Source organism: Natator depressus, chromosome 7 (assembly GCF_965152275.1).
Source record: "Natator depressus isolate rNatDep1 chromosome 7, rNatDep2.hap1, whole genome shotgun sequence".
Taxonomy (NCBI): domain Eukaryota; kingdom Metazoa; phylum Chordata; order Testudines; family Cheloniidae; genus Natator; species Natator depressus.
This window is the reverse complement of record NC_134240.1, coordinates 36,591,657-36,617,883: the sequence shown is the minus strand read 5'-3', so window position 1 is coordinate 36,617,883 and position 26,227 is coordinate 36,591,657. Positions and strand designations below refer to the sequence as shown.

The window sequence follows — 26,227 nt, the reverse complement described above, 5'->3', positions numbered from 1 at the left end:
AAAACTGGTTGAGGAAGAATCCAAATTTCTAGATGACAGGATGTTTCACTCAACAGATACAACTGGGGAGAAAACAAACCTTGTTACTATCTACTCCTAATAGAATCAGAAATAAGCATGAAAAAGGGTGGGGGAGCTCAAACACATTAACTAATGATGAAAAATTCTATAGATGTAACTAAATTGGTCCAACCCCCTTGTGTGGACACTCATCGGTTTCTAAACCAATTTTAGTTAAATCTGTACAACTTTTTCATTCAGAAAATGCCTAAGTAACCCACACATGTTGGGTACTGCTCAGCATGGCTGTTCAGAAGGAGGTTTACAAGAGTCTTGCTTATACAAATGTAATACATTAATCTAGAATTGCTTGATGTGAGGGTCGGTCTCCAATTGTAGTAGGAGTCTACTTTAGAGTGGGGGGGGGGTCTCCATTTGCATAACAAGAGAGCCAAGCTGTATTGTTACGGTAGGTGTCACTTGGTAGAACTGTTACACATAGTGTTCCAAGTTCCTTTTCTTAGTGTGTGAGCAAATGTTCAGTGTTGCAAAGACATGCTGTGTTGTGGTGGTCATTCTGTTACACAAGGTTCTAGGTAGAGAGAGCTGGGCAAGCAGCAGGAGAGTTTGCACTTGTACACCTAGAATATACCCATACTCCTAGTCACTAATTTCTTCTGCACTGGGAAGCTGACCTGCAAGGCCTGGGCAGCTGCTACTGCGAAGCAGAGGGCAAAAATCCTGTACTACATTGCATGCAGGAATTTGGTCTTGGACTTGTAGCTTTATTTCTTACATAGAAGTTTTTAGGGTTTTTTTTTTTTAGGTCTGCATTTATATCTTGTGTATTTATTTTTTTAGGGTGAGGGAAAAGGTGGGGTTTTTTTTTGTTTTTTAACAAGGTTGGTTTAAAACTTGAGATTCTTCCACACAACCACAAAATACTGGTTATACCATCTTGTGCCACAAGCGTGGGTACAGAGCATGATACTGCGAGGGCACTGATAACTGTTCAGAGGCAGTTTATTTTGCAGTCCTACTAAGGTCACAGATCAGTCAAGGGTGTGTATAACAACTGTTCTGAGGCTTGAAAACTGGTATGAAATGTGCAGGTTTTGCAGTATTGCCAACTCTAAGTGTTCGAAAGTCATAAGTCAAGTTCCAAAAAACCCATGAGATTTAAAAAAAAACAACAATTTGGGGTTTTTTTCCTCTTCTCTCTTCTGAGCCTTAAGGATATACTCTGGTCATTTTTTCAAATTTTTCCTGCAATCCAAAGGGTTAGAAACTTCCTTTCTTTTTGTTTTATTAAAAGTTGAGATTCTCCCATAATCACTTGACTCTGAGGGATGAGGCTTTCAGAAGACAGCCAAATATCAGAAAACTTGTGGTAAACTGATCAGAGTTGGCAACACTGGTTTGCTTCGCTGGGGGTAGTGTGACTGTTTCCTTTGGTTACAATCTGTGTGGCTTTGTGCACAGCCTCTCCTCCCACTTGAGTTTTACTTGGAGATTGCGGTTTGAACAAACTCCAGATAACTAGTGAAACTGCTAAACTCCACCTAGTTTTGAGTAGTAGTTGAATTTTCATGCATTTGATGCAAAACCATAAGTTGGCCCAGCTTTGTGTGAAGTGTTTGGGAACCTCATCCACCCTTTCAACTGACTTAATCTGAGTATAAAAATATTAAATGGAAAAGCATTAAAATGCATTTTAATTTCCTTTTTTTTTTTTAGGCCACCAAAGTAGCTCTCCTGCATCACCAGTGTCCTACTTTGCCTCAGACACTCAGCATGCAGTGGGCTGGTGATGGAAATGCCACTCAGTCTATACTGAAGACAGCAGTCTGCCTATGGAGATACTGTAAGTCTGATCTTATTCAAAATTAAATGTTTGTATTTTAAATATTCCTCTTTCACTAGGAAGATCTGATGTACTTGGATTATCCCAGTTTAGCTGGACTGGCCAACCATTCTGTCCAGTTATGCTGATGACACAATTTTGTTCCAATATCAATAGGACCAGTCAGGACACCCTGATGACTAAACACAAACAAACTGTACCTCTGAGAGAGCCATTTCTTTTACAATTAGATAATATTACCATAATGGGAAAACAGTTTCACACGGCAAGATTCCTTTACTTCCCATGTTGACCTAATCATTACATTCCAATGAAATCAGCAAAAGCTTCCTGTTAGCACCTGCTCTTTACCTTACTCTTAGTGGCAGCAATAACTTGTATTACAGTGACACTTTTTCTGTCTCCAGTTACACCTTAATTGCTGTTTTTCTGTGCTACAGGGCATCTAAGTTACACTGCTCCTTCAGTTTCTCATTGGGACAGCAGACTACTTAATGTTTTAGATACCTAGGCTATGTTAGTGAAGTAGAAACCCAATGGCAGAAAAAAATTATAGTATTCTTCCCCTCCCCCATACACAGCTTATTAGTAATACACATTCAAGGAACTGAGGATACCTTCCGCATTTGCGGGAGTATATGGTCAGATATGTACTTGCATTATAAACAGACTCCCTACACACCTTTTCCACCAAATACACACACACTGTTCAGTATTTAAGGATTTTGCAGCAGTCATGCTAAACCAAATTCTGCCTCTTAATGCATGCACAGGGCAGGATCTGGCTCATTGTTCTGGCCTTTGGAGGAAATGAACACAAACAGGGAAACATATGGTACCCTTTTTATCTGATATTTCATTATTGTATCTTTGTACATAATTTCCTTGCCTGCAAGATGACTCCTATACTGTGACTGTCTGTCTGTGGGCTTGTTTACGTGATGGGGTAATGTGCTTTGTGGAGGTGATTTCTAAAGCACTCTAATGTATCGTGCATTAATGGATTGGGTGGAGACCCTGCTGGTGCGCTTTAATGCAGTGCTGTTTGAGATAGTATTACATTAAAGTGCATTAGGGAACCTTTAGTGTGCACCAGCCGGGTCTACAAGGACCAATTAATGTGCAAGATGCTAGTATGCTGTAGAAATCAAACCCCTGTAGAAAGCATTACCCCACCATGTAAAGAAGCCCTAAGTCTAATTTTGCGTGTGTGTAAAAATGTATATCCACTAGGCCAAATTTTGTTCTCTGCTATCCCAGTGTAAATCTACAGTAATCCAGTTGAAATAACACTTGTGTAACACAAGACAGAATTTGCCTCACTGTTTCCATACCCTTTTTCCTCCCCAAAATGAGTGGAAAAGATCTATTGCAAATTTTTGTTACGAACACAATGCTAATGATATAGTGTCATGTACAATTTTGGATGGAAAGTACAAAGTTGATGTGATCCACCTGTACAATAAGCACAATGTGGTCTGAAAACAAAGGACTACAAAATAAAAAAACCCACAAAATAAATGGGATTGTGGTTTGAACCATTTTGCTATAGACTCATAGATGTTACGGCCAGAAGGGATCATCATGATCAGCTAGTCTGACTTCCTGCAGATCACAGAACCTCACCCAGCCACTCCTGTAACAGGCAAATAACCTCCTGGCTGAGTTACTGAAGGCCTCAAATCATTTAAAGATTTCAAGTACCAGAGAATCCACCATTTACTCTAGTTTAAACCTGCAAGTGACCCGTGTCCCATGCTGCAGAGGAAGGTGAAGAAACCTCTAAGGTCTCTGCCAATCTGAAAATTGCTTCCTGTCCCCAAATGTGGTAATCAGTTAAACCTGGAGTATGTGGGTGCGACCCACCAGCCAGACACCTGGGAAAGAATTCTCTGTAGTAGCTCAGAGTTTTCCCCATCTAATGTCCCATCTCTGTCCATTAGAGATTTGCTGATAGCAGTCGCATATGGGCCATATGCCATTGCATGCAACCTCATCATACCATCCCCTCCATAAACTTATCAAGCTCAGTCTTAAAACAAGTTAGCTTTTTTTGCCCCTCACTAGTTCTCTTGAAAGGCCGTTGCAGAACTTCACTCCTCCGGTTAGAAACCTTTGTCTAATTTCAAGCCTAAACTTGTTGATGGCCAGTGTATATCCATTTGTTCTTGTGTCAGCATTGGTGCTTAACTTAAATAACTCCTCTCCCTCCCTGGTATTTTATCCCTCTGATGTGGTTAGAGAGAGCAATCATATCTCCCTTCCGCCTTCGTTTGGTGAGACTAACCAAGCTGAGCTCCTTGAGTCTCCTCTAATAAGGTAGATTTCCCATACTTCTGATCCTCTTAGTGACCTGTCTCTATAGGAAAACCTTTGTCCTAGGAAGGCTGTGGTTTCTAATCTGCATAATTTTTAATTCAGTGGTCTCGTTTTGTTCCCTGCATTATCTCAGGTAAATCGAGTTCTCTTCATATTCCCGGAAGAACCTACTGTACATCTTTTTTTCATTACATAGATTCAGTAGAATGTCTTAAGAGCTTTGCCTTTTATTTTCTTCTGTTGATGATTGAGGAAGCAACAGCAACTTCGCAACACACTATCCTCTTATATTTGTCCCTGGGGATTCTCTTATTACTGAGCAGAATATATGCTTTCATGAGCATGTCCAGCATTTTGCTTCCATCAAGCTCTTTGCCTGCAAATGATGCCTTGCTTTATAGCTTTACAATCTCACTTAAACTATATAGGATGGGAATGTCTTTCATTTGCTAGTTGGTTGGTGAAAGACTAATATGAAGCTCTCCATTTCACTCCCTGTCTCTGCAGCCTTCCCAGTTCCTGGCAACTTGGGGAACAAGATCATTCTTCACTTTTTTCTAAACAATTTAATGTTTAACATAAAATCTAAGATTATAATCAGCAAGGACAGTTACAGATTAATGTAAAAGCATAATCACCCGTCTAACGGATCTGTAATTACAAATACAAAATCCGCATGAACAGAAGCATAAATGTATCTCTAGAGTTAAATAAGATGTATAATCACAGTTACAAACACACATACATTTATACATGGGTCTTTAACTTGCCCTACTGGCATATACTAGTGTGCATATTTCTTTATAATATAGTAATTTTGTCTCGTACTTTAAGAAAACAACATATATATCAGCCAGTTAGTCTGTCTTCCACTATTAAATGTACTGGTTCAGCTATCAGAAGAGGAGGAAAAATCTCTAGCTAATCGACAATCAGATACTCAGTTTGGGGTTTTCCTCTATTGAGCTGGTCAGTGCATTTGTAATACTTTTCATTTGGTGGACTGGTACAGTTACAGTGCCATAATGTGGTGGTTGTCAGGCTTCAGAGGTGGACATCATTAAGTAATTCTCATGAAATGTGAACACTTATAGAGGCCAGCTGTGAAGTTAGCTGAAGAATTAGAGGTCTTCCCAGAGGCAGTACACCTGTGATTTCATGGCTTAGTTGTCCTAACTTGTCCCTTTATTATTGAACTCCTCCAAATCTGGCAATCTTATTCTTCCATCCTCTGTTTAACATCGTATGATTTTAGATACTTGACTAATCATAATGAACTGCAGATGGCACTGTTGTTTAACAAGAGATAACCAGTGGGTTAGACAAGGACTGGTGACTTTGAGCATTCTCTAGAGGCTTGCTTTGTAGGAGTTCGCAGGCAGCCAGCTCATGGTAGAGAGTATCTAGGACCTCAAGGATGTGAGCTTTTCCTTTAAAAGAAAATTTCGAAATACATTAGCATATTGACAAAGCCAGGAAGATGCAGATTTTAACAGTCATAAGACTACCTCTCTTTCCCATAGGTGCAATTTCAAATATATGTAAGGGGACTGTTGCCCCCTTACTAACATTCAGTGGGGGTGTTTTGGTTGGCTAGCTCCCAGTACTAAAAGGGGACGGGTTGAATGGAAATCAGGACCCTGAGACTGACAGTCCCCTTTTAGTACTTTTGAGGCCAATGCTCCAGGTCAGCCTGAATGACAGGGCGGGCAGGCTAATCAGGGAGTCAGGAGGCCGGTGGGTCCCGTCTTCCCTTTGTAAACTGGAATTGCCTGGGTCAGACAGCGTGGGGCCGAGGTAAGGAGAAAGCAGGGTCCCAAGCTGAGCTGGGGAGCAGAGCCGTGCCAGATCCAGAGGGACCAGAAAAGCAGCCCAGAGAGAGCAGACTTGCCCTGGAAGGAGAGCTGCAGCAACCAGAGCCAGAGGGGCCAGAAAAGCAGCCCAGGAAGCAGGTCAGTGCTGGGAGCAGAGTCACAGAAGCAGCCTGCAGAGCAGACCTGTCCTGGGAGCAGAGCTGTAGCAACCAGAGCCAGAGGGGCCAGAGAAGCAGCCCAGGGAGCTGGAGGCAGAGCAGCAGCAGCAGCAGCAGCACTGAGACAGAGTGGTGGAGCTGGGGCTGGAGCAGTCCAGAGCTGGGTGCGGTGAGCAGCTGGGGAGAGCAAGGGGGACCCTGGGCAGTGGGCTCACCCACAGGGAGATGCCTCAGCCAGGAGGCTCTGCAGGCCAGGCTTAGAGGGGGATTGTAACCCTGACAGGGCAGGGGTGACACTGGGAAGAAGGGTCCTGCCACTTAAGAGCCTGAGAGCATGTGGCCACCACCAAAGCAAGTGTCCAACCCGCAGCATCCCTGCAGCACAGCCAGGGCCTGAGAAGGCCTGGGAACCTACAAGTAACAGACTGTGAACTGCCCTGACATTCCAGAGACACTGTTTGTGATGTTCCCTGCCACAGAGCAGGGTGATGTGTTTTCCTTTAACCTTTCCCATTTTTCCTTATTCCTTTTTACAATTTATTTAATCAACAATTAGTTTATTTGCTTTAAATCATATGTAATGATCAGTGGGTCAGGGAAGTGTCCAGTGCAGAGAGAGTACCCCAGAGTGGGAACACCCTAGCCCCGGTCTTAGGTGACCACAGCAAGGTTGGGGGGCAAGCCCCCCAGGAATCCTGGGCTCAGCCTTGTTGGGGTTACAAGGACTCTGCCAGACAGGAGAGTGGAAGGGGAGTCCTCGAGGGCAGGGAGGCCTCTGGGTAAAGAAAGTGGGAGCAAGGACTCAGATCCTTCCGCTAGCCCATTTCACCACGGTAGTGCAGATGCCAGGAAAGTTCCCCACAATAGTGGGACCAATCCCCCCTCTTACATATAGAATTCTGAATGTGGAGACCAGAAAATGAATTCTTCTGCATATCAAAGGGACACAGAATGGAACAGTACACAGGGACTGAGTCCTCTGCAGTTCCTCCTACTGCAAACTCTCTGCTCATTAAATCCCCTCATCCTTGTGATAACAGAGACTGATTTTGGAAATGTATTGGCTGTCTGTGTGCTGCACTGCATCAGCAGTTAAACTTCCTAAAACCCATCCCTGAAGGATGGGTACACCCTGCTGGTCTAAATACCTACTCGTCATTCAAATGGAGACTGGATTCAAGTCACAGCAATGAAATGTAGCTAACTGAATCAGCCACGGGCGTAGCATTCTCACACAGTGAGAGAATGTTTGACTACAGAGATTTTGGAAAGCAGCTCATGTCACATCAAGTGCAAAGCCAGAAAATCCAAAGCAGAGGAAACATAGGGATTTTATAGCAAAAGTGATGCAGAACGGATAGAGAATATATTGATTTGGGCTACATCAGCTTTCCCTCATTAAATACTTTGGTTCTCAATTATGTATCTCTGGAGGCCGAGCTGTGCTAGGGTTAGGGAGAGGGCATGTTGCCTCAGCGGCACTGCTTGGAGTAGTTATTTCCCTGTAAGGTAGGTACAATACCTCCTGGGTGCTGTGGGAAGTGCTGGACAGCTATCCCATAAGATGGAGCGCGGCCCTGCCAGAACACTTCCTCTGTACTCCTTGGAGCTGCTAGTACCTCAGAGGGCACTAGCTGCCACCTCTCTTTTGCTCCCCAGGCCTCCAGCTCAGGTATGGCTGCCGTGTGTGTGTGTGTGTGCGCGTGCGTGTGCGTGCACACAGGCAGCAGGAGGAGGGTTTGCTGTGCCATTTCCCCCTGTTCCCAGGACACCCAGGCTGGAGCGGCACCACTTTGATCGAGAATGTCTGGACACTGAATCACTGCATGCTACTGACAAGCCTTTTGTATGGCAAGAAGGCTCAGTGGAAATCAGAGCGTTTTGTACATGTTACTTTCCCTGAATTACTGTTGTTAGTATTCTGCAGAACAAACCCTCAGGCTGCATCTACCCTTTCATTATCTGTTCTTTGACATCTCTCTCCCTATTAAAAGCCCCTACAGGCAGTCTTCCTATGCAGACTGACTGGGTACAGTATGCCAGCTTCTTTGAAGAAGGTAAATGCAAAAGCTCTGCTAACAGGGACAAAGTAATCAAATTTAAACCTCCAGGCTGTGAAGCCTGCATGGTTCTTCCATAGGCAGCTCCTGCACAGTGGGCTATTGTCCAGGGAGATGAGTTTGCAAGTTTAATTTTTGTAACAAGGACACGAAAGGCTGCTATTAAAGGAGAGCTGGTTTGACCCACTGACTTTACTGAAAGATGCTGCTTTCCTTTGTAACTTCTCTTTAAGTCAGGCAGAGAAGAGCTCTAGACAATGGAATTGTAAATGTTGATGAGTGGTCAGTCTACAAACTAGGGGCCCACATTCTGCTCTCTGATAGGTGTGCAACCACACTGATGTTGGAGGGATTTAATGTGTTTAGAAGGCAAAATCTGGCCCTGTGGGCAATTTCTGCCCTTGGATGTGTGCAGATGGCTCCTATTGATTTCAGTGGGATGAAGAATTCATCTTAAGGGTAAAATTCAGCATGATGTCCCAGTTTCTGTACTTTCAAAGATTTGAAGCCTTCATCTTTAGTAGGGGTCTTGCACAGTAATTTTTCCCCCTTTGGGAGTGTGACTTTGCTTTTCTGTCTACTGTTTACAAGGTATATAATCTGCCTCCCAAGTGACTCTGAATTACAAATGTACTTTGCACATTTCTTATTCTTCATAAAGTTTTACTTTCTTACCATGTTGGGGGTCACGACAGGATTCCAAAGTGCTCAGCAAGATTTTTCCCAAGGCTCGCTTAGATATGCTCTTTAAAACACAAAAAAATATCATGGAACAATTAACTCCCTCACCACCCTAATATACACAACAAAATCTAAATATATGTACAGTGGATTTGCACTTGAAAATGAAAACAAAATTAATTCCTCATAACATGGTGTCTTATTTTGGAATCTTTTTCAATCTTTGAGTCAAACTGCACAGTGAACAGCAGATTTGGGTGTCCCTGTTCCTTAGTTCCTGACTTTACTATGAGAATCTGCAGTAGTTCAAAGGGAAATGGAGAGCACAGAGCTGAGCTTTCAAAAGCTTGTGGCCACAAAAATCCAGATGCATGGGCTTATCATGGAATGCAAGCAGTATATAGGCATGCTCAGGAGTATCAAAGTCCTGGCCAGGCTCATGCAAAAGCCCTTGTGTGTTGAAAGATGGGCAATACAAATACATGAGTTGTGGGTGAGGCCTCAGAAATAGGCCCCCCACACCTATTTTCAGAAATGTCTGATACCATTTTAAGCACACACAAACTAGGGGAAGTTACTGCATGTGTTCTTCAGGGGAAACAGCTGGGGAAGGTCCTTAATCAGCCCTCTCTTGGCTGCTGTCTATTGAGATCTATTTAACATTATTGAGAGTACCTCCAGTTTTTAGGGCTAAGGCAGCTTGGCTGGCCTGCCTTTGTAATGATTCCACTTTAGAAATGGTTGAGGCTGCCACATGGTGTTTAGAAAGCATCACTCTCAATTTGGTACCTAAATCTCGTTTGGGGGAGAGGCAGTCCTGCAGTCTAACTAGCACCCTCAGCCCACCTACTTGAGAGAGCAAGATGTTTTGATTAAACCCCAAGGAGTGGCAATAGGCAGAAACAATTCCTAAAAAAAGACAACTGCACAACTCACAACTGCAGTTCAAGTGTTATTGCATCTGCTTATTCACATGTCCCGTCCCATCCACCTCTTCAGAGTCCTACTTGTCTATAGCCCTTGGGTTTAGTGAAAGCAGGAACTCAGGTGTTTGGGAATGCATGACCCTTCAATTAACCTCTGTTCTAAACATTCAGTGCTTCAAGAGGATGTTTGTTTGGTTCCAGACTGGCTTGGCTTTCTAGAAGGTTCCTGCACTTGTGTAATGCTGGGAATGCTGTATCCATAAGGGTGAATATACAGAGGCAATGTAGCCTTAAAAGCTTATTCATCTGTAACTGCAGTTTCTCATTCATCTGTCTAACGCACCTCCTCCATAGGACTCTATGGGACGTTCTTCAGGCTCTACAGGGGATCCTGGAAATCATCTTTCTTTATTCACTGGAGCTAGGGAACATGACCACACACAAAGGCATATTTCCAGCAATGATTAGCATCAAGCAGTATTTTCACAACAATGTAGCACATTGCGTGATGGATCATCTCCTAAGCTGGAATGATTTTCAACAACACGGCTGACCAGTGAATGACGTGTCGAAGTCTTGACACGGAAAGTTCTTATGCCTGCTGTCAATCACAATCAGTCATTCTTTGCCAGCTTAATAGTACATCCGTCATTGGGTTGGATTGTTATTGATCCATGTGGCAAGCAGTGTCAGACTTGGGATGTGAAAATAAAATGGGCTATGCAAAGCACTAAAGTAAGGTAACATAATTTGAGATATTGCATTTGTTCCCTAGAGTCAGCAGTAGACACACCAGCATATTTCAGGCATGGTGAAGTCATTATATGTGGGAATAATCTAATTAAATACACAGTGTACAGCTCTGCTGAAAATTCAGGTGATGCCCTGAATCCTAATCTAAAAAATTAACTCCTAAAAGTGCAATGCAGACTTGTACAGCTCCTAACATACCCCATGTTCAACAGCTTATCCAGCTTGCTCATCTCTTGGCTAATTCTCACCACTCCCCCAGCCTGAAGCAGGAATTTAAAATAGCTTTTTAAGAAGGACTGACCCATCACATTTTAAATAAGAACCAGTTTGTGTTGTGATTCCATCAGCTCTGATTAACAAAATAGCCCCTGTCTGGGTTAGTACTTGGATGAGACGTTTCTCAAAAACATCTCTGGTTCTGCAGGAAGTAGGTTTGCTCCTTCTGTAAGTTGTACTCGTCTTGCTGCACTAATGCTCCTACATGATGCAGCTGGATGTGCTAGAAGACTGAGGAACTGTTGTGTAATGTAGCTGGCTGCTGCATTTCAGTCCAGCACTGACCGTACATCAGGCTGGTATTTCAGTGCTTGGGAATGAAAAGAGTTATAGAAATGTAAGAGAGGATTATGTTCATTTCTTTTTTTCAATAACATGTGGATGTGCATAACCTATGCCTGGTGCATTCTGGGGGTGTGCCAGGCAAAGGCCCTTTAAAGTAGTGGCAATAGGATCAGATAAGTATTTCTCAGGCCTGTTTCTACTGAATTGAAGGCAGTCAGGCTGCCACTAACCCATTCCCAAAAATATTTCCTGTGGATGTGGGGGCGAGCAGGCCTAACTTGTGCACTCCAGAGACTTCAGATGGGGAGAGAGAGGTCAGTCTGATGTGAGGGGATTTATTTCTAAAGCTCTATCACTGGGGCAGTGTTGAAAGCCAGCAGGCTCCTTCCAGAAGACAGCTGAAATAAAGAGAACCCTACACCTAGCCTTTGAGAAAATATCATGATGTGGTTCTGCAGTATTGACTGATCCTTACAAATTCATATTGCAGAGCAATCCATGCAGTGATGTAGGTATGCTCCCAAAGAACAGCTTCTTATACGCGCTGTGTGTTTGGGTGGGTCTTACGCTATCAATTTAATATTTGATGCATTTTCTTCTGGAGGACTAAATCCTGCCCTGAAAGGGGCTTGGACCTGATTTAGTGGATTTTTAGAAAATCTGAAACTACTATGATTCCAAACTTTTGTTCGGAAGGAGGGGAGAGTTTTTGGAGAGTCACACGTAAGAGCTTCTAGGCTTTTCCTCTTTGCTGCAAGGCAACCATTGGAGCTGATGGTTCCAGTGGCAAAGCTGCGTGTCTTGCATGTAAGGGAACCCTTGCATTTGGATGAAAGGTACAAACATCCTTTTCAGTTTGGGAGGGACACTATCAAAACCAGCTCTCGTTCTTTGGACTACTTTCTTGCCGTACCAGGTCCTGAAGTTGTTGAAGAAGCTGTAAAACATCCATGAGCTTTTCTTCCACCAGTGACAGCCTAACTCTCTCGGTCTCCAACATCTGTAGCTCCATCTTCAACAATTCAGTCTCCTCCACCTTTTGTTGCAGTTCACCTAGCAATGGGCCTTTCATCTGGACAACGACACAGGAAGTTAAAAGCATTGGAGCTTTTGTTCTCTTGCACAATAATTGCAAAGCTAACTTTTTTCCTCCCATCTGGTAAATGTCAGTTTGCTCCAGAAAACTACTCTGAAGGGAAATTCTTCACTTTGTTCTATTGCTATATTTCTTTAAGGCACTGAATAAATGCTGCTAGGAAATGCATTTGCTCTTCTACTTCATGACATTTCATTCAATATTTGGTGTAACCCCAGACTATTCAGAAATTGTAACTGTTCTCATTCTGAATTCTGTATTTCAGCCTTTCTTATATCTGTATTTTTCAAGGAAGGATAAATACAGAGAGGGCTCTGCTTCTCTCACAACTTTCACACTTTTTTCTACCCCATCCACTATGCATAGAACACAGACTTATAAAATAAAGTAATAAGTAGGTGATTTAGTCAGCAAGTTTCTTGTCAGCATCTTGGGAAAAGTGAGTCTTGGGGAAAGATTTAAGACCCTGATTCAGCAAAGCATTTAAGCACATGCTTAAATGGAGAGAGGGCAGTGGTTTTCAGACCAGCTCAAGAAAGCCCTGTTCGAATAAGGCACTGAAGCAGGCTGAAGGGTAGCCTATGGAAGTACTCATGCGCTTAACGTTAAGCATGTTGATTAAGTGGTTTGTTGGATCAGGACCTTTCTGAGCTACTGCAAAGCCAATCTCTAGGACTGGCCAGTAACCAATAAAACATGGGTCTCCCACATTCCCAGTCAGCATCCTAACCACCAGGCTATAGGATCAGTTTCTCTCCCCATCTTTCCTGTTGGAGCTCTTCCACTTTGTAAAAGTAATTAAATATTCTGTGGGCCAGGCCAGAGAGATACAAACTCTGTAGTCAGTCTCCCACATCTCAGGCAAGTGCTCTAGCCACCAGCCTACATATTTTGATGGAACAAAGTCATGTTGAAATATTTTTGACCAGTTCTAATAACCTCTCCTCATTTAAGCATTTGCACAAGTGCTTTGCTGAATAGGGGTGGATTTCAACACGTGCTTAAACTTAAGTATCTGCTTAAGCACTTTGCTGAATCAGGGTCTTAAATCCTTCCTCACAACTTACTACTTCCATATGTTTACAAGAAACTGTCTAAGTCATCTACTTATTTGTTTCATGTATTTTTCTTATGAGTTAAATGCTCATTTAGTGGCGGGAGAATGTCAAATGTTGGGAGGAGAGAGCATGAGGAGGCTGGTATCAAAGCTGGGTTTTGGTGTGGAAGAGAGTCAAGAAGGCAGCATTGTTGAGGAAGGGCAACTTAATGTTTAACTTACAAGTTTCATTTTTGTAAAGAAATAGGACTTGTGCCTATCATCATCCTGATCACCTGGGTTGTACGTTGTATCCCTTTTCCTACCTCTTGCCTGTCAGATGCTACACTGTCTTTGGAACAAGAACGGTCTTCCTTGCTGGTTGGAAAATGCCAAGATGCTAATGTGACCTAAATGATAGTAACCAGCTCTGAACAGGTTTCAGAGTAGCAGCCGTGTTAGTCTGTATCTGCAAAAAGAAAAGAAGTACTTGTGGCACCTTAGAGACTAACAAATTTATTTGAGCATAAGCTTTCATGAGCTACAGCTCACTTCATCGGATGCTTATGCTCAAATAAATGTTAGTCTCTAAGGTGCCACAAGTCCTCCTTTTCTTTTTGCAGCTCAGAACAACGTGCAGTTCGGATGACTTAATCTATATCCTCTGCCAAATAGTGACTTGAGAGTTCCTCAGTGAACGCCAATTTTGCAGGAGCTAAGCAAACAAACGACTAGTTGTCTGTACATACACCCAACATAATCACCATCACCGGGGAGCAGTCAGGCCAAGGCACAATTAATGCTCTCTGAGGTTGTGGGGAGGGAATGGTCTGTTGTGAATTAATCTTATTGCTTCTTTCAGCTAGCAGAGTTCCTCCTTTCCTCTTCTGCACTGCAGATATCCTGCACATCATAGGTGCTGCCCATTCCAGAGAGAGAGTCCTGCAAATCTGCGGATACCTACTTTATATCCGGGGATAATTTTTGCGAATTTTGTATCCGCACAGGGCTCTAATTACAGCCATGTGCAAACACATGAAGCAGAGCTATATTTTCCCCTCTCATCAGTACAATGCAAGGGACAATATATCAATGAAAGGGGGCAGGGGAGGAAAGGCCTTTATCTGCTTAATCAGAGCACTTCTTTCTTAAAAATTTCTGGGATGTTGCCCCAATATTCTAGCCCCTTTGATTCTCTTCTCCTGCACCACCCTCCTCACGTGTTAGGCAGCAGCTGCTTCTTTTACAAACAGCTATTCTGAACCTGAACAGCCCTCTGCATCGACAACCAACAGGAACCCAGTCTGCCCCTTTGACGAGATTTTTTTTCAGAGCATCTTATCTTTAGCCACACTGGGGGAAAAAGACACATGAACTTGGATGTCCTCTGCTGCATGCTAGTGCAAGGCAGCAGACCCCATGCTGTTTGCCTTCAGTCACTAAACAAACTCTTCTGGAAAAAACTCAATCTTTTCTCTTTAGTTTGCATGCCGCTTTAATTCTGCCCACCCAGCATTCAGCTGTCCAATGTCATAACCACCTGCTTTAGTTTTTATAGATACTCTGCTCAGAATATCACTGGATATTTCTGCTGTTGTCTCCTTGTCCCAGCCTCGCCTATGGTGCTATTTCTTCTGCACCTCCCAGTCTGCTGCTATTATACTAACTTTCCCAAGACAGTTCTTACCTCTTGATGCTCTATCACCACCTACTATGAAATAGATGCTAGTTTCCCTTCATCCCCTAGTCTGTTTACATCTAAGATGTCTGTAGTTGCTTTTGGTGCTTTACTGTTCCTCCAGCAGTTGAAGATGGTGGCTCAATGTAGGTTGAAAAAGTTCTCCAAGGTAGTTTGCTTCACATAGGCTATATCTATCATCTTCTCTGACTCCATTTGTTGCAAGTTAGATGATGACGACTATAATAAAGTATAGATTGTTCCCTAAAATAGATATGGAGGAAGGATGATCGATTTTTAAGGCACTGGACTGGGACTCTGGGTTCCAGTACCAGCTTTGTTATAGACTTTCTGGTTGGCTGTGGGCATGTCGCTTAATCTGTCTCATCTGTGAAATGGGGATACTTCCTTACCTCAAAGGGGATCATGAAGTAAAATTCATTACTGCTCATGGGGTGCTCACATACTAACATGAGAAGTGCAACAGATATACCCAAATACAAAACCAGGATATAGAGATTTGATAAATTATGTTTGGCAATTTTTAGTTTCTTACTAAATTCCTTTCTTTCTATGTTCACCATTGTTTGGTACAGAATCTGCTAGTGAATTGTCCCTATTTGAAGACTCTGGACCAGTCGCAAAAGTGGGGGCTCATTTCCATCTGCGTGTATTAAAATAAAGAGAGAGAGAGAGAGAGAGAAAAACACAGGCAGACATAACTAAATGTACAAACTTGCACTTGTGCTTGGAAATATTCTTGCATGATTACCTATTTGCACACAAGGGCGCATTTTTGACAGGTGTAAATTAATTCTCTACTTTTTGATTAATTTGGCCTTGCAAAGCTGAGACGTTTGTTCATAGCGCAAAGCTTTGTAAAGTGCCGATATATCTTTAGAATTTTCTCATGTTTTCCTTAATCTATCATCTAGGCCTGACACCTTCATTAACCTGTCCTTGGTAGATGGTACTTAGACTTTTCAGTTATTGAGAATTGGAGCTCACTATAAAAGGAATCAAAGTTAGCTCCTCTTTTATCTTCCGGTTTTTGTAGTCTTAGATTGGATCAATGATTGGTCAATATGTGCGGCTCTTGCTCTTCACCTGCCTGCTGACGTTGTTTGTGTGATCTTTCAGAATTGGTTTTGTAAATCTAAATAACAGAACCTGTTGCTATTTGTGTGCTAGCTTCCCCAACTCAACATGGAAAGTGACAGCTTGTTTTCGTGGTTTCTTTATTAAACCAGGAAATGTATTTAATTTGGTGAGAGAGGGTATTAAGAGTTTTCCTGCACACTTTTTGTGCATTTAGAAAGTTCAGGTGAGCATTCACTTTTTCAAAACTGATCTTTGATCCTTTCAGGATCACCATCTCTCATTGCCAAAGAGCTTTGCAGCAGCAGTCGCACCAAGCTAACCAACCAACTAAAATTATGCCTTCATACCAGCAATATACAGTCCATTAGATTTGCAATTCATCTAATGACAAAGGCAATTGATTCACAAATGATGATGATTTTTAAATTTGTGGTTATGCTACGATCCATGTGAAGTTTATCTTGGGTTTTTTTCTCTGATTTTTAGGAAAAGCTGATACTTTTATTCTGGAATACTAGTATAACTACTAAAAATTTATAATGGACTTTTCCTGAGAAAGTTACACAGAACTCCTATCCATCAGCAGAGGTTACAAACAGGACGTTCCTAGCTCTGCAAAAGGAAGATGAATACATCTAAGAGTGTGAGTGGAAGGCAAGGAAAAGAGGTAAACCTGGCCACCATCAGTAAGAATAGAGTAAATTTAGCTTTTTATGTGGTTGGTGTTTAAGCAGCACAGAAGCAAAGCGTTCCATTCACCTAGGTAATATTACGGGGATACATTGTCATAGAACCTAGTGTACTGACAGTATTCAATCCCTACTACACTGTACCAGGTGCAAGTATGTCTTCCTTTCGTTTTCCACACTTTTCCCCTTAAGCAAATTTCATTGTGTGTGGGGGTGGGAGGGGAGAGCATGTCCTTGAAACAGAAATCTTGATAAAGCCACTGAGTGGCAACATGCAGAAAAGTTGAACATTCAGCTATGAATTTAAACAGACCTTAGTGGTTAATAAAATCATTCCAAAAACACTAAGTCCACAAACTTCTTTTGAGCAAAGGAGCATAAAAGAGCCAGTTTTTGGTTATGAAGCAGATGAAACTTTGGAACAAATTAGGCTAAAACAATGTGAGGTGATAACATTTTTATAGTATTCACAATTTCTGGCATAGAAACAAATGAATTGCCATAACCAATCAGGCAAGTTGTAAGGCAGTTTATGGCCACATTTTCTCCTCCTCCCCCTTTTTCCCCTCCAGCTGTACCAAGGTATTATATGCTACTTACTTGCTTCTCTGTTGTACAGATGACTATCTGGGCCATGTTCTGTATTCATTACTTTTAAATACATCTGTCAGGGAAAGACTGGTGGCATTTACACAGATGAGTAGCTGAGGTTTTGTGCATTTAAATAAGATTACGTGAAGATACTGAGACAACATATTTGTCTTTTGAACCTTGAAGTTATGTCCACACTAGAAATTGAGGTAACCCCAGCCCCGCAAGGCTGAGGTTGAGATTTTCTGTCTGTCAGTGAGCTGCAAGATTTAATCTAAGTTGAGCACCTGCAACTGAGCCAACTGGAGGTGTATTTACAAAGGTTATTTTGGGGGACTGGTGAGAAGATTGGTAATAGTATATGTGAAGCCTTTCACCCAGTGCTGAGACACCACAGGGGAACCATGTATTTTCTGCACCTACTATCAGTCCCGTGCCTTTTCCACCTATTAAATCCACATGGATATCTGACAGAATTTTAAACACGTTATTTTGTTAAAACAGCCTGTGTTGCACAGTATAGACCTTCAGATCCATGGACATTCATGCAATAGTCATATTGGAAGTGCTGTTGCCATGGAAAGCTAGGACGTGGCCCCACTTCTGAAATGATGACATTGTGGTGAGGCATCAACAAGGTTGAAAGCTAACAGAAATTAGATGTAAATACAAAACATGAGTATTTAAAATATTAATGAAACGAATCCTGTGTGTACATAAAATAAGGTAAACCTCGCACTTGTTACCTCCTTCATGTTTGTTTCCAGTTTTTTCACTTCATTCCCTTTCATCTCAAGCTGTTCAGTTAACTTGGTGATTCTCTCTGCTAGCTCCACAGTGGCATTCTCATGGTCGTCATTATTGGTGCTCCCAAAATAAGACATCAGTTTCTTCACTATTTTGTCATCACATCTATGTTTTAAAAAGAAAAATTAGTGAAACCTCCCAGCCAAGATCAGGCTGCTTAAGAGCTATGACTGGTTTCCTGCTGTTCTCCTGGCATCTCATAAATTCAAACTTGTGACTTTGACCTATAGAGCTCTTTATGGTTTGGGTCCCTACTATACTGGTTTTCAATCTCCTCTTAGTTGACAGCTGAGGAGCCTGAACTAACATCTTCTACATTTGTACAGCTGGAAAGAGACTGGGGGCAGACTGGAAAGCCTGTTCACCCATGGCATTACTGGAAGGAGGATTATGATGGAAAAGATCTTTTCTGGAGAGTAGGGGGAGATTTCCCAGAAGGAATTCTAATACAGAATGATTGTTTATGCAATAAAGACTCATGTGACATGTTGGGGTATGCGTGTTGAGAAAGCCCAAGGTCCACATGCTAGAGGGAAATCTATCTTTTTACTTTCTTCTCTAGCATTGAGTAAAGTTCAGGCACATGCACATACCTTCCACTCCCCAATATTTCACTTTCCTCTCTGACTCCGGTTAGGATCAGATGAGTATATTACATCCAATCTGTGTCCTGTGACTGGGGGATTGCTACCTTTTGTTTCTGTGAAATAGTTTTATCATTTCTTACTGAAGCCACAATACTTCTGAAATCTTTTAAATCATGTGATACAATTTGCAATGGGACAACCAAAGCCTAAACACTGATTTCCGTGAAACATACCCACTTCCACAACAGGGGACCCTGTCCAGAAGTTTCTTCAATTCAGCCACCTGGGATTGCTGGTCCCCTATCCACTTCTCCTCCTCTTCATCTGAGGCAGCCTGGCCCTCCACAGAACGGAACATCTGGTCTTCCACTGGGGAAAAGAACAGCCACTTAGCTGGAGCTAAAGCTTGGTCATGCTCATCACCTTTTGGATACTTAATTCTCAACACCACCTATTTAGGTGAAAGTGAATCTAATGTGCTTAAGAGGGAAATGACATATTTACATAATAGCATAAAAATACTTACATACCTTTTTAACAGCATGTGAGATAAAATTAGTGGTTCTAAGATTTGATCCACTGCAAACAAGTATTTAGTGGGCAGCATCAGCAATAGTTTTGTTCTGAGCACTAAACCCTGAATTTATATCAGTTTAAATCAATTTAAACGTAGTCTTTTAATTTTTAATTGTTTTAATAAAGTGCAGTGTCAGATCATTAAAATGCACGGTTTCAGTAGTTATCAATTGTTTGCAGTGGTGGTGTTGTAGCCATGTGGGTCCTAGGATATTAGACAGGGTGGGTGAAATTATATCTTTTATTGGCCCCAACTTCTGGTGGTGAAAGAGACAAGCTCTTGAGCTGTGTAGCTTGAAAGCTTGTCTCTTTCGCTAACAAAAGTTGGTCCAATAAACGACATGAGCTCACCCACCTTATCCCACAAAGTAAGCAAGTCAAACCATCTATAAACAATCTATAAAGCTTATTTCTTCATAAATATAAAGTTCTTACACTATACTTGAAATATTGTTAAAGGTTTATGTGCACATTTAGTTACAGTCTGAGGAACTTAGTGCTTTTAGTGTAAGGTATTAGCTTTGTGTGTATGAATGAGTGATGGTGCCCTCTAGAGGCAGGCATGAAAAGAAGATATGAGATCTGCACCTTCAACTAGCTAAAGCAGAGGTGGGCAAACTACAGCTCGCGGGCCACATCCGGCCTGCGAGACCCTCCTGCCAGGCCCTTGAGCTCCTGGCCTGGGAGGCTAGCCCCCAGACCCTCCCCTGCTGTTCCTCCTCCCCTGCAGGCTCCGTGCCGCACTGCCGACGCAACACTCTGCGCGGCCGGGCAGCGCAGTTGCAGTCACGGCCTGACCCGGTGCTCTGGGCAGTGTGGCTGTAACACCGCCAGCCACCGATGCTCCAGGCAGCGCGATAAGGGGGCAGCGGGGGTTGGATAGAGGGCAGAGGAGTTAGGAGGTGTGGTCAGGGGTCGGGGGTGTGGATAGGGGTTGGGGTGGTCAGAGGGTGGGGAACAGGGGGGTTGGATGGGGCAGGGGTCCTGGGGGGGGCAGTCAGGAATGAGGGGGGCGGGGTTGGATGGGGTAGGGGTCCTGGGGGGGGGCAGTCAGGAATGAGGGGGGCGGGGTTGGATGGGGCAGCAGGGGGCAGTCGGGGGGGATCTGGGGGTGGTCAGGGGACAGGGAGCAGGAGGTGGTGGATGGGGCAGGAGTCCCGGGGGAGAGAAGTGGGGTGGGGGGCCGGATAGGAGGCAGGGGCTGCGCCACGCCACGCCACGCCTGGCTGTTTGGGGAGACACAGCCTCCCCTAACCGGCCCTCTATACAATTTTGAAAACCCGATGTGGCCCTCAGGCCAAAAAGTTTGCCCGCCCCGAGCTAAAGGCTCGAGGTCAAGTGATAGAGGCTTGTGTTTTAGGAACTGAAGAACCAGAGCTCTAATCTTAATTACTTCTGTGTCTACGTGTGTGGGGGAGAGTGGGAGATTTATATAATTGTCTGTAGACTTGAATTTTATTTGAAGTTGGCACCCAAACTGTGCTGTAGGCTGCTGCCTATGGGTTTGTTACAATAGACTACAATATTCACCCAGCCCAGGAAATAAAATTCAGCCATCTTCAAGATACAGACCTCTTCCGCTCAAGTTTAAAGAACCATATCCATTAGCTGGCACTAGTGGTAGGGCTTGTTATGTAATCTCTTTGCCTCACCCTCTATTGGCAGAAGGGCTGTAATCACAAACATTTGGGTAGGTCTGGTGTACTGTATTCTATCCTTTAGAGGGCAGTTTTGTTGCACATACAGGCCAATACATTCATCTTTTACCTGGCTACAAGCCTAAATGGTACGATACCAGCTCCCCTGCTAGGTATATTTTCTACAATTAAAAAAGGCAATCTGGTTTCTAGTTATGTTTTAAAAATATTGGACAGTGGCATGCTAATCCAATTTGCCTTCAAATGGGGTTCCATTTACCTAATTGATGGGTTATCACAATCAATAATTGATCTGCTGAGCAGGTTCCCTGCAGTATTACATAGTGTCTGTAGATTTATATTGCAATGCTTAACGCTAGGCAAAAATAAAAGGAGTACTTGTGGCACCTTAGAGACTAACAAATTTATCTGAGCATAAGCTGTAACTCACGAAAGCTTATGCTCAGATAAATTGGTTAGTCTCTAAGGTGCCACAAGTCCTCCTTTTCTTTTTGCGAATACAGACTAACACGGCTGCTACTCTGAAACCTGTCATAATGTTAAGGAAGTTAACTTCCTAGAACTGCTTTTCCTTCAGAACTCTTCACATTGCCAAAACAAAGAATTCCTTTCAGATCTTCAATCTGTGATACATTAGTAGTACACATTTTTGCATAATCACTTACATTATCTTGCTAATGGAGTTCAACAGAAAAGGGATCAGGGTTACAGTGGTTGTGGGGGTGGCAGAATTGTTGATGAGCCACCGATGTTACAGAACGACATCAATTCCTTTAAGACTTGCAGACTGTCATGTTTGTTCTACTAGTCAGCGTCGCATATGCCATGTGCAATACACAGATCAGCTCTTTGCAAATGGCCGGGGGGGGGGAGAACACAAACTTTCAAGCAGCCCTAATGCCTGCATATTTGAACCACTATTTATCACTTCTTCCACATGTGGAAATGCCACTTTCTCTAAATGAACATGTCCACTTACACATCCACTACTGTCATCACAACAGCACGACATAGCAGATGCTACCTTTTACATGTCCTTTACTGCCTATGGTTATTAGGACTGGAAACCAGAGAGCCAAGTGAAATCTCTTACATGGCACCCCAAACAGCCATATAAATTGCATAAGACAAATATTCTCAGGCTTGTTAAATCTAATTATCTAATTACACACTGTTCAACCATAGTTACACATACTCTTCTGCAATGAGAAATTAAAATTTATAAAAGACCTACAAACCGTACATCTATAATGCATGAAATCATCTCACCTGCCAACCCTAGAGCTGTGTGAAGCTGACTAATTTTGTTTGTGCAACTTTCCAGTTTCATTCTGAGTGATTTTTGTCACTCCTGTCCTTGCACACCAAAATTGGTCTTTACTGGAGAAAATGTCTATTTTCATATTGTAAAGGTGTGAATATGACTTTTTTGTATCATTCTTGAAAGGAAAGCCATTTAAACTAGAAATACAGGTTATTTTAGCTTGGAAATGAGGCCCATCTTTGCATTACAAATGTGCCTACCTGAGCAAAATGTTATGTGAAAATGGGCTCATTTTTTAGTTCCTAACCTTAGAAATTTTTGAAAATTTCAAGTATTTTTGCATTTGAATATTTTGCAAATCTCTGGTCAGCCCTTCATCCAGGATTTCAGGATTTTAAAATAGCACATGTAAATATTGGGTGGTTAGTGAATGTTTACAGATCTTAGATCCATTAGTAAAGATCTTTTCACTTATGCAAATGTGTTCCCATGGGAGACCTGAGGATTTACACCCTCTCTCAGCTCACCTCCACCCCACCATAAACAGCCTATGTGAAGGCCATCATCTTTCCAGCAGAGAACTGGCTGGGACACGACTTACAGACTTTTAAGTGCCTCCCTTCTGTCTGTTTGAGAAGATGTTGATCAAAGCGTGGTCTGAGCTACCCATCTCCTGAGTGCAGTTGAACAACTAGTCTAAGGCTATGTACACACTTCAGCTTACTTTGGTATAAGTTACCTCACTTGGGTGTGAATAAGCCACCCCTCTGAGCAACACAAGTTACACTGACCTAAGCGCCGGTGTGGACAGTGCTATGTCAGTGGGAGAGCTTCTCCCACTGACATAGCTACCGCTGCTCATGGGGGCTGGAGTTCAGTCAATAGGAGGACTCTCCCGTTGGCTTAGAGTGTCTGCATTAGCAGTGCAACAGCAGCACCGCTGCACCACTGTAAAGCTCTGTAGTGTAGCTGTAGTCGCAGGGCTTAGCTACACTTGCACGTTAGAGTGCATTAAAGCAGCCCCAGGCACCCTAACTCCTGAGGTATCCACACTGGCAAGGCACGTAGAGCGCCTGGACTCTGCAGCTAGAGAGCTCCTGATAATCCACCTCCACAAGAAGCAAAAAGCTTGCTGTGCTCCGGCTGAAACACCCGGGTGTCAGTGTGGATGAGGTGTTGCATTACTGCACTGTGATTGGCCTCCGGAAATGTCCCATAATCCCCTGAAGTCAAGTGGCCACTCTTCTCATTGTTTTGAAATCGGCTGCAGGCATGCGGATATCCCCTTTCAAAGCTCCGTTTCTGACAGCCAGCATGCTTATCTGCTCTGGGACAAAGCAAACCATTAGTGTGGAATGCTGCTGTTGTGAGTGTGTGTGGGGGGGTGGGTGGGGAGGGTCTGCTGCTGTCTGAACTTAGTGGTACAAGACAGTGTGCTGACACTCTCTGCCCCCCAAACACACGGTCTCTCCCCCCACATACATGCAACACGCTCCCTGTCACACTCCACCCCCCCCACCGCATTTGAAAAACACGTTGCAGCCACTTGCACACTGGGATAGCTACCACAATGCACAGTGCTCTTTGTGGGGTTGCAAGAGCCGCTAATGTGGCCACGCCAGTGTGCTTGCAGCTGACAGTGTGAACACACACGGCAGCGTTTTTCCTGCTGCAGTCTCCGAAGGCTGGTTTAACTCCCAGCTCTCTACATCTGCAAGCCAAGCCCTAAATCTCTCACATGACAGTACAGAGCCACTGCCACAAAGCAATCAGATCAGGTCTATGCTGGCCGTTTTGTTATATTCAACTCAAATTAAAAGTACAGAGATGCCTTTAGAAAATCATGCTAGAAGCACTTCTTATTACCACTCCCCTAACAGACACCCATATGCACAGCTGCACTCTAGCGGAACAAAATACCTGCTTTTTTTTTTTTTTTTTTATAATCCAGGACCCCAATGACATCTCTCTCTGTCTGTGGAGGGCATTATTATATCACACTTCCAGGCCTACACTTCAGAACTCAAATTTAGCTGTTCACCTCCAAATCTCTTCTCAATGGATTTCTTCTGTAGCACAATTTCTTGCTCATGGTTAATTCCTAAGCAGCCTGACATTTGTCTTCATTTGCGTGTAGCTGTGTCCAACACCACCAAGAGAAACTCAAAGCTCTAAGTTTGCAATTGCTGTCTACTTGGCATATAAACCATTACCAGGATCAAGGACCTTAGGATAAGAAGGCAGCTTTCTTAAATGGCTCTCATCATTACAGCATGTAAACGAGCCAACAAAGTTGTCATCCCATCCAGAGTTCCTATAATTCTTTTCTCTATAGAAGTCCAGTGGTATTCTGTGTAATTATTCACTAGCGCCAGTCTTCGGAGACCAGTTGGCTTTACGAGACTTTCAAACCATAGTATGTGCAATCCCATGGGAAATTGCAACAGAATGGCATGTTTATAGCAGTAGTTAGCATTACATGCTCTAAACCAGTCGGATCATTCAAAATTAGATAGGGGATAAGGTTGTTTTCAGAGAGTGTGTGGAATATTAACTGTAAATGATTTTTTTGGAACTGATTGTAACTTAAAGTTCCCAGGTATTATTCATACAGAAGCTAAGACCACTTACTAATAAGCAAGAAAAAAAGTCACTCTGGTTCCAGTGAATTCTAGAAATGAGGTGATTCTTTCGAGTGTTAGTTACAAGTGACATGTTCAGGTTTTTAATAAACACAAGACATTTTTTGAGAGGAAACTGACTTTTTGTTTAAGGTTTCAAAATTCATTAGAATTAGTCCGTGGCTTCGATTGTTCAAAATCTTTAACGCAAATATTAGTTTGTCTGCTGAGAATCTGACACATCATTGAGGAAATAGAATAACTAGGGATTCTGCACTTAAAGGATTCTCTATACCGTTCTCTGACATCCCTGCTCCCCCAGTGGGTGAGCTTCGATCCAGTTGCACAGCAGATAAACAATGTCTTCCATCCAGCAGTGCTGCTCCTTCTTTTTGCTTTGTGCTGCCTCTTGAAGGAAGCTGAAGCTTCAGAACCTCTGACCTGGAGAAGAAAAGGCAAAAGAAGGTGGACGTTTAGTAAACTTCCAGTAAACTGGGTGAATGTGCCCAGCAGAGGCTGCTTCGCCCCATTAACCATTCCGCTAAAATGAAATTGTTCAGACGTGCTTCGGAAGCACAGGGGCATCTGCATTCAATGCCTATTAAACACAGCCCTCAAGGGTAGTTTTAAAAGACTTTATTAAGAATCAGAGAAAGATGGAATTAAACTGTTCTTGGACTTAGGCATTAATAATTAAACAAACATTACTTACAGCTTTTAGTTAAAATTCAAGACGTCTCTAAAACACAGTCTACTTTGGTCATAAAATCTGCCTTCTCCACTGACACTGATTATGTGTCTGATTTTCCAGTGAGGAACCTTACTCAGGGCAGCAAATCCTGTATTTGGACACTTATGTTGGTGCTTAGATTTATAAATGTCAGTTTTACATGCTTAAGCACTGGGCCAAAATTGAAATTCCCTCTGTTGAGCAGAGTTGGTGCAAGGCTTTTCAGGGAACTTAACCCCCACTTCAGCTTTTAAAGTCAGCACTAAACAAGGATTTAAGTATCTCTAGGTCTTTGTGTGGGGTCCTCTGCACTGGGATGACTGAAGAAGTGTTGTATTAACAGTAATACTTAGCATTGCTATTGCTTTTCACAGGTTTAAAACACAAACACAGATAAATTAGACCTCATAATACCCTCGTAAGACAGGTATTACCCCCATTATACACGTGGAGACACTGAAGCAGAGAGAGTGTGTCTTGTCCTATAGAACATGCAGCAAGGCCAGTGGCAGAATTAGAGTTAGACTTTAGTACATTGGGCAGCTAACCTGGTGCTCAGTCAATCTGAACAAAGGTTTTTAGGAAAATGCCTACTGGTGGTATACGTTCTATCCCTTTCAGGTAACAAAGATGAAGTGCTGTCGGAGACTGAAGTCA

General features: G+C 42.8%; 1 protein-coding gene across 1 annotated transcript in view; it reads right to left on the bottom strand.

The window, feature by feature from the left end:
* Positions 1-3,669: 3,669 nt before the first annotated feature.
* EFCC1 (EF-hand and coiled-coil domain containing 1) overlaps positions 3,670-26,227 on the bottom strand; it is an 89,106-nt gene continuing 66,548 nt past the window's right edge. Inside the window, exons 3-8 of the mRNA XM_074958127.1 lie at positions 25,136-25,281; positions 18,955-19,090; positions 18,074-18,239; positions 12,050-12,208; positions 8,891-8,960; positions 3,670-5,613 (exon numbers count right to left, since the gene is read on the bottom strand). Coding sequence (XP_074814228.1) covers positions 5,480-5,613; positions 8,891-8,960; positions 12,050-12,208; positions 18,074-18,239; positions 18,955-19,090; positions 25,136-25,281 — 811 coding nt within the window. The 3' untranslated portion in view covers positions 3,670-5,479. The remainder of the gene's footprint in view (positions 5,614-8,890; positions 8,961-12,049; positions 12,209-18,073; positions 18,240-18,954; positions 19,091-25,135; positions 25,282-26,227) is intronic.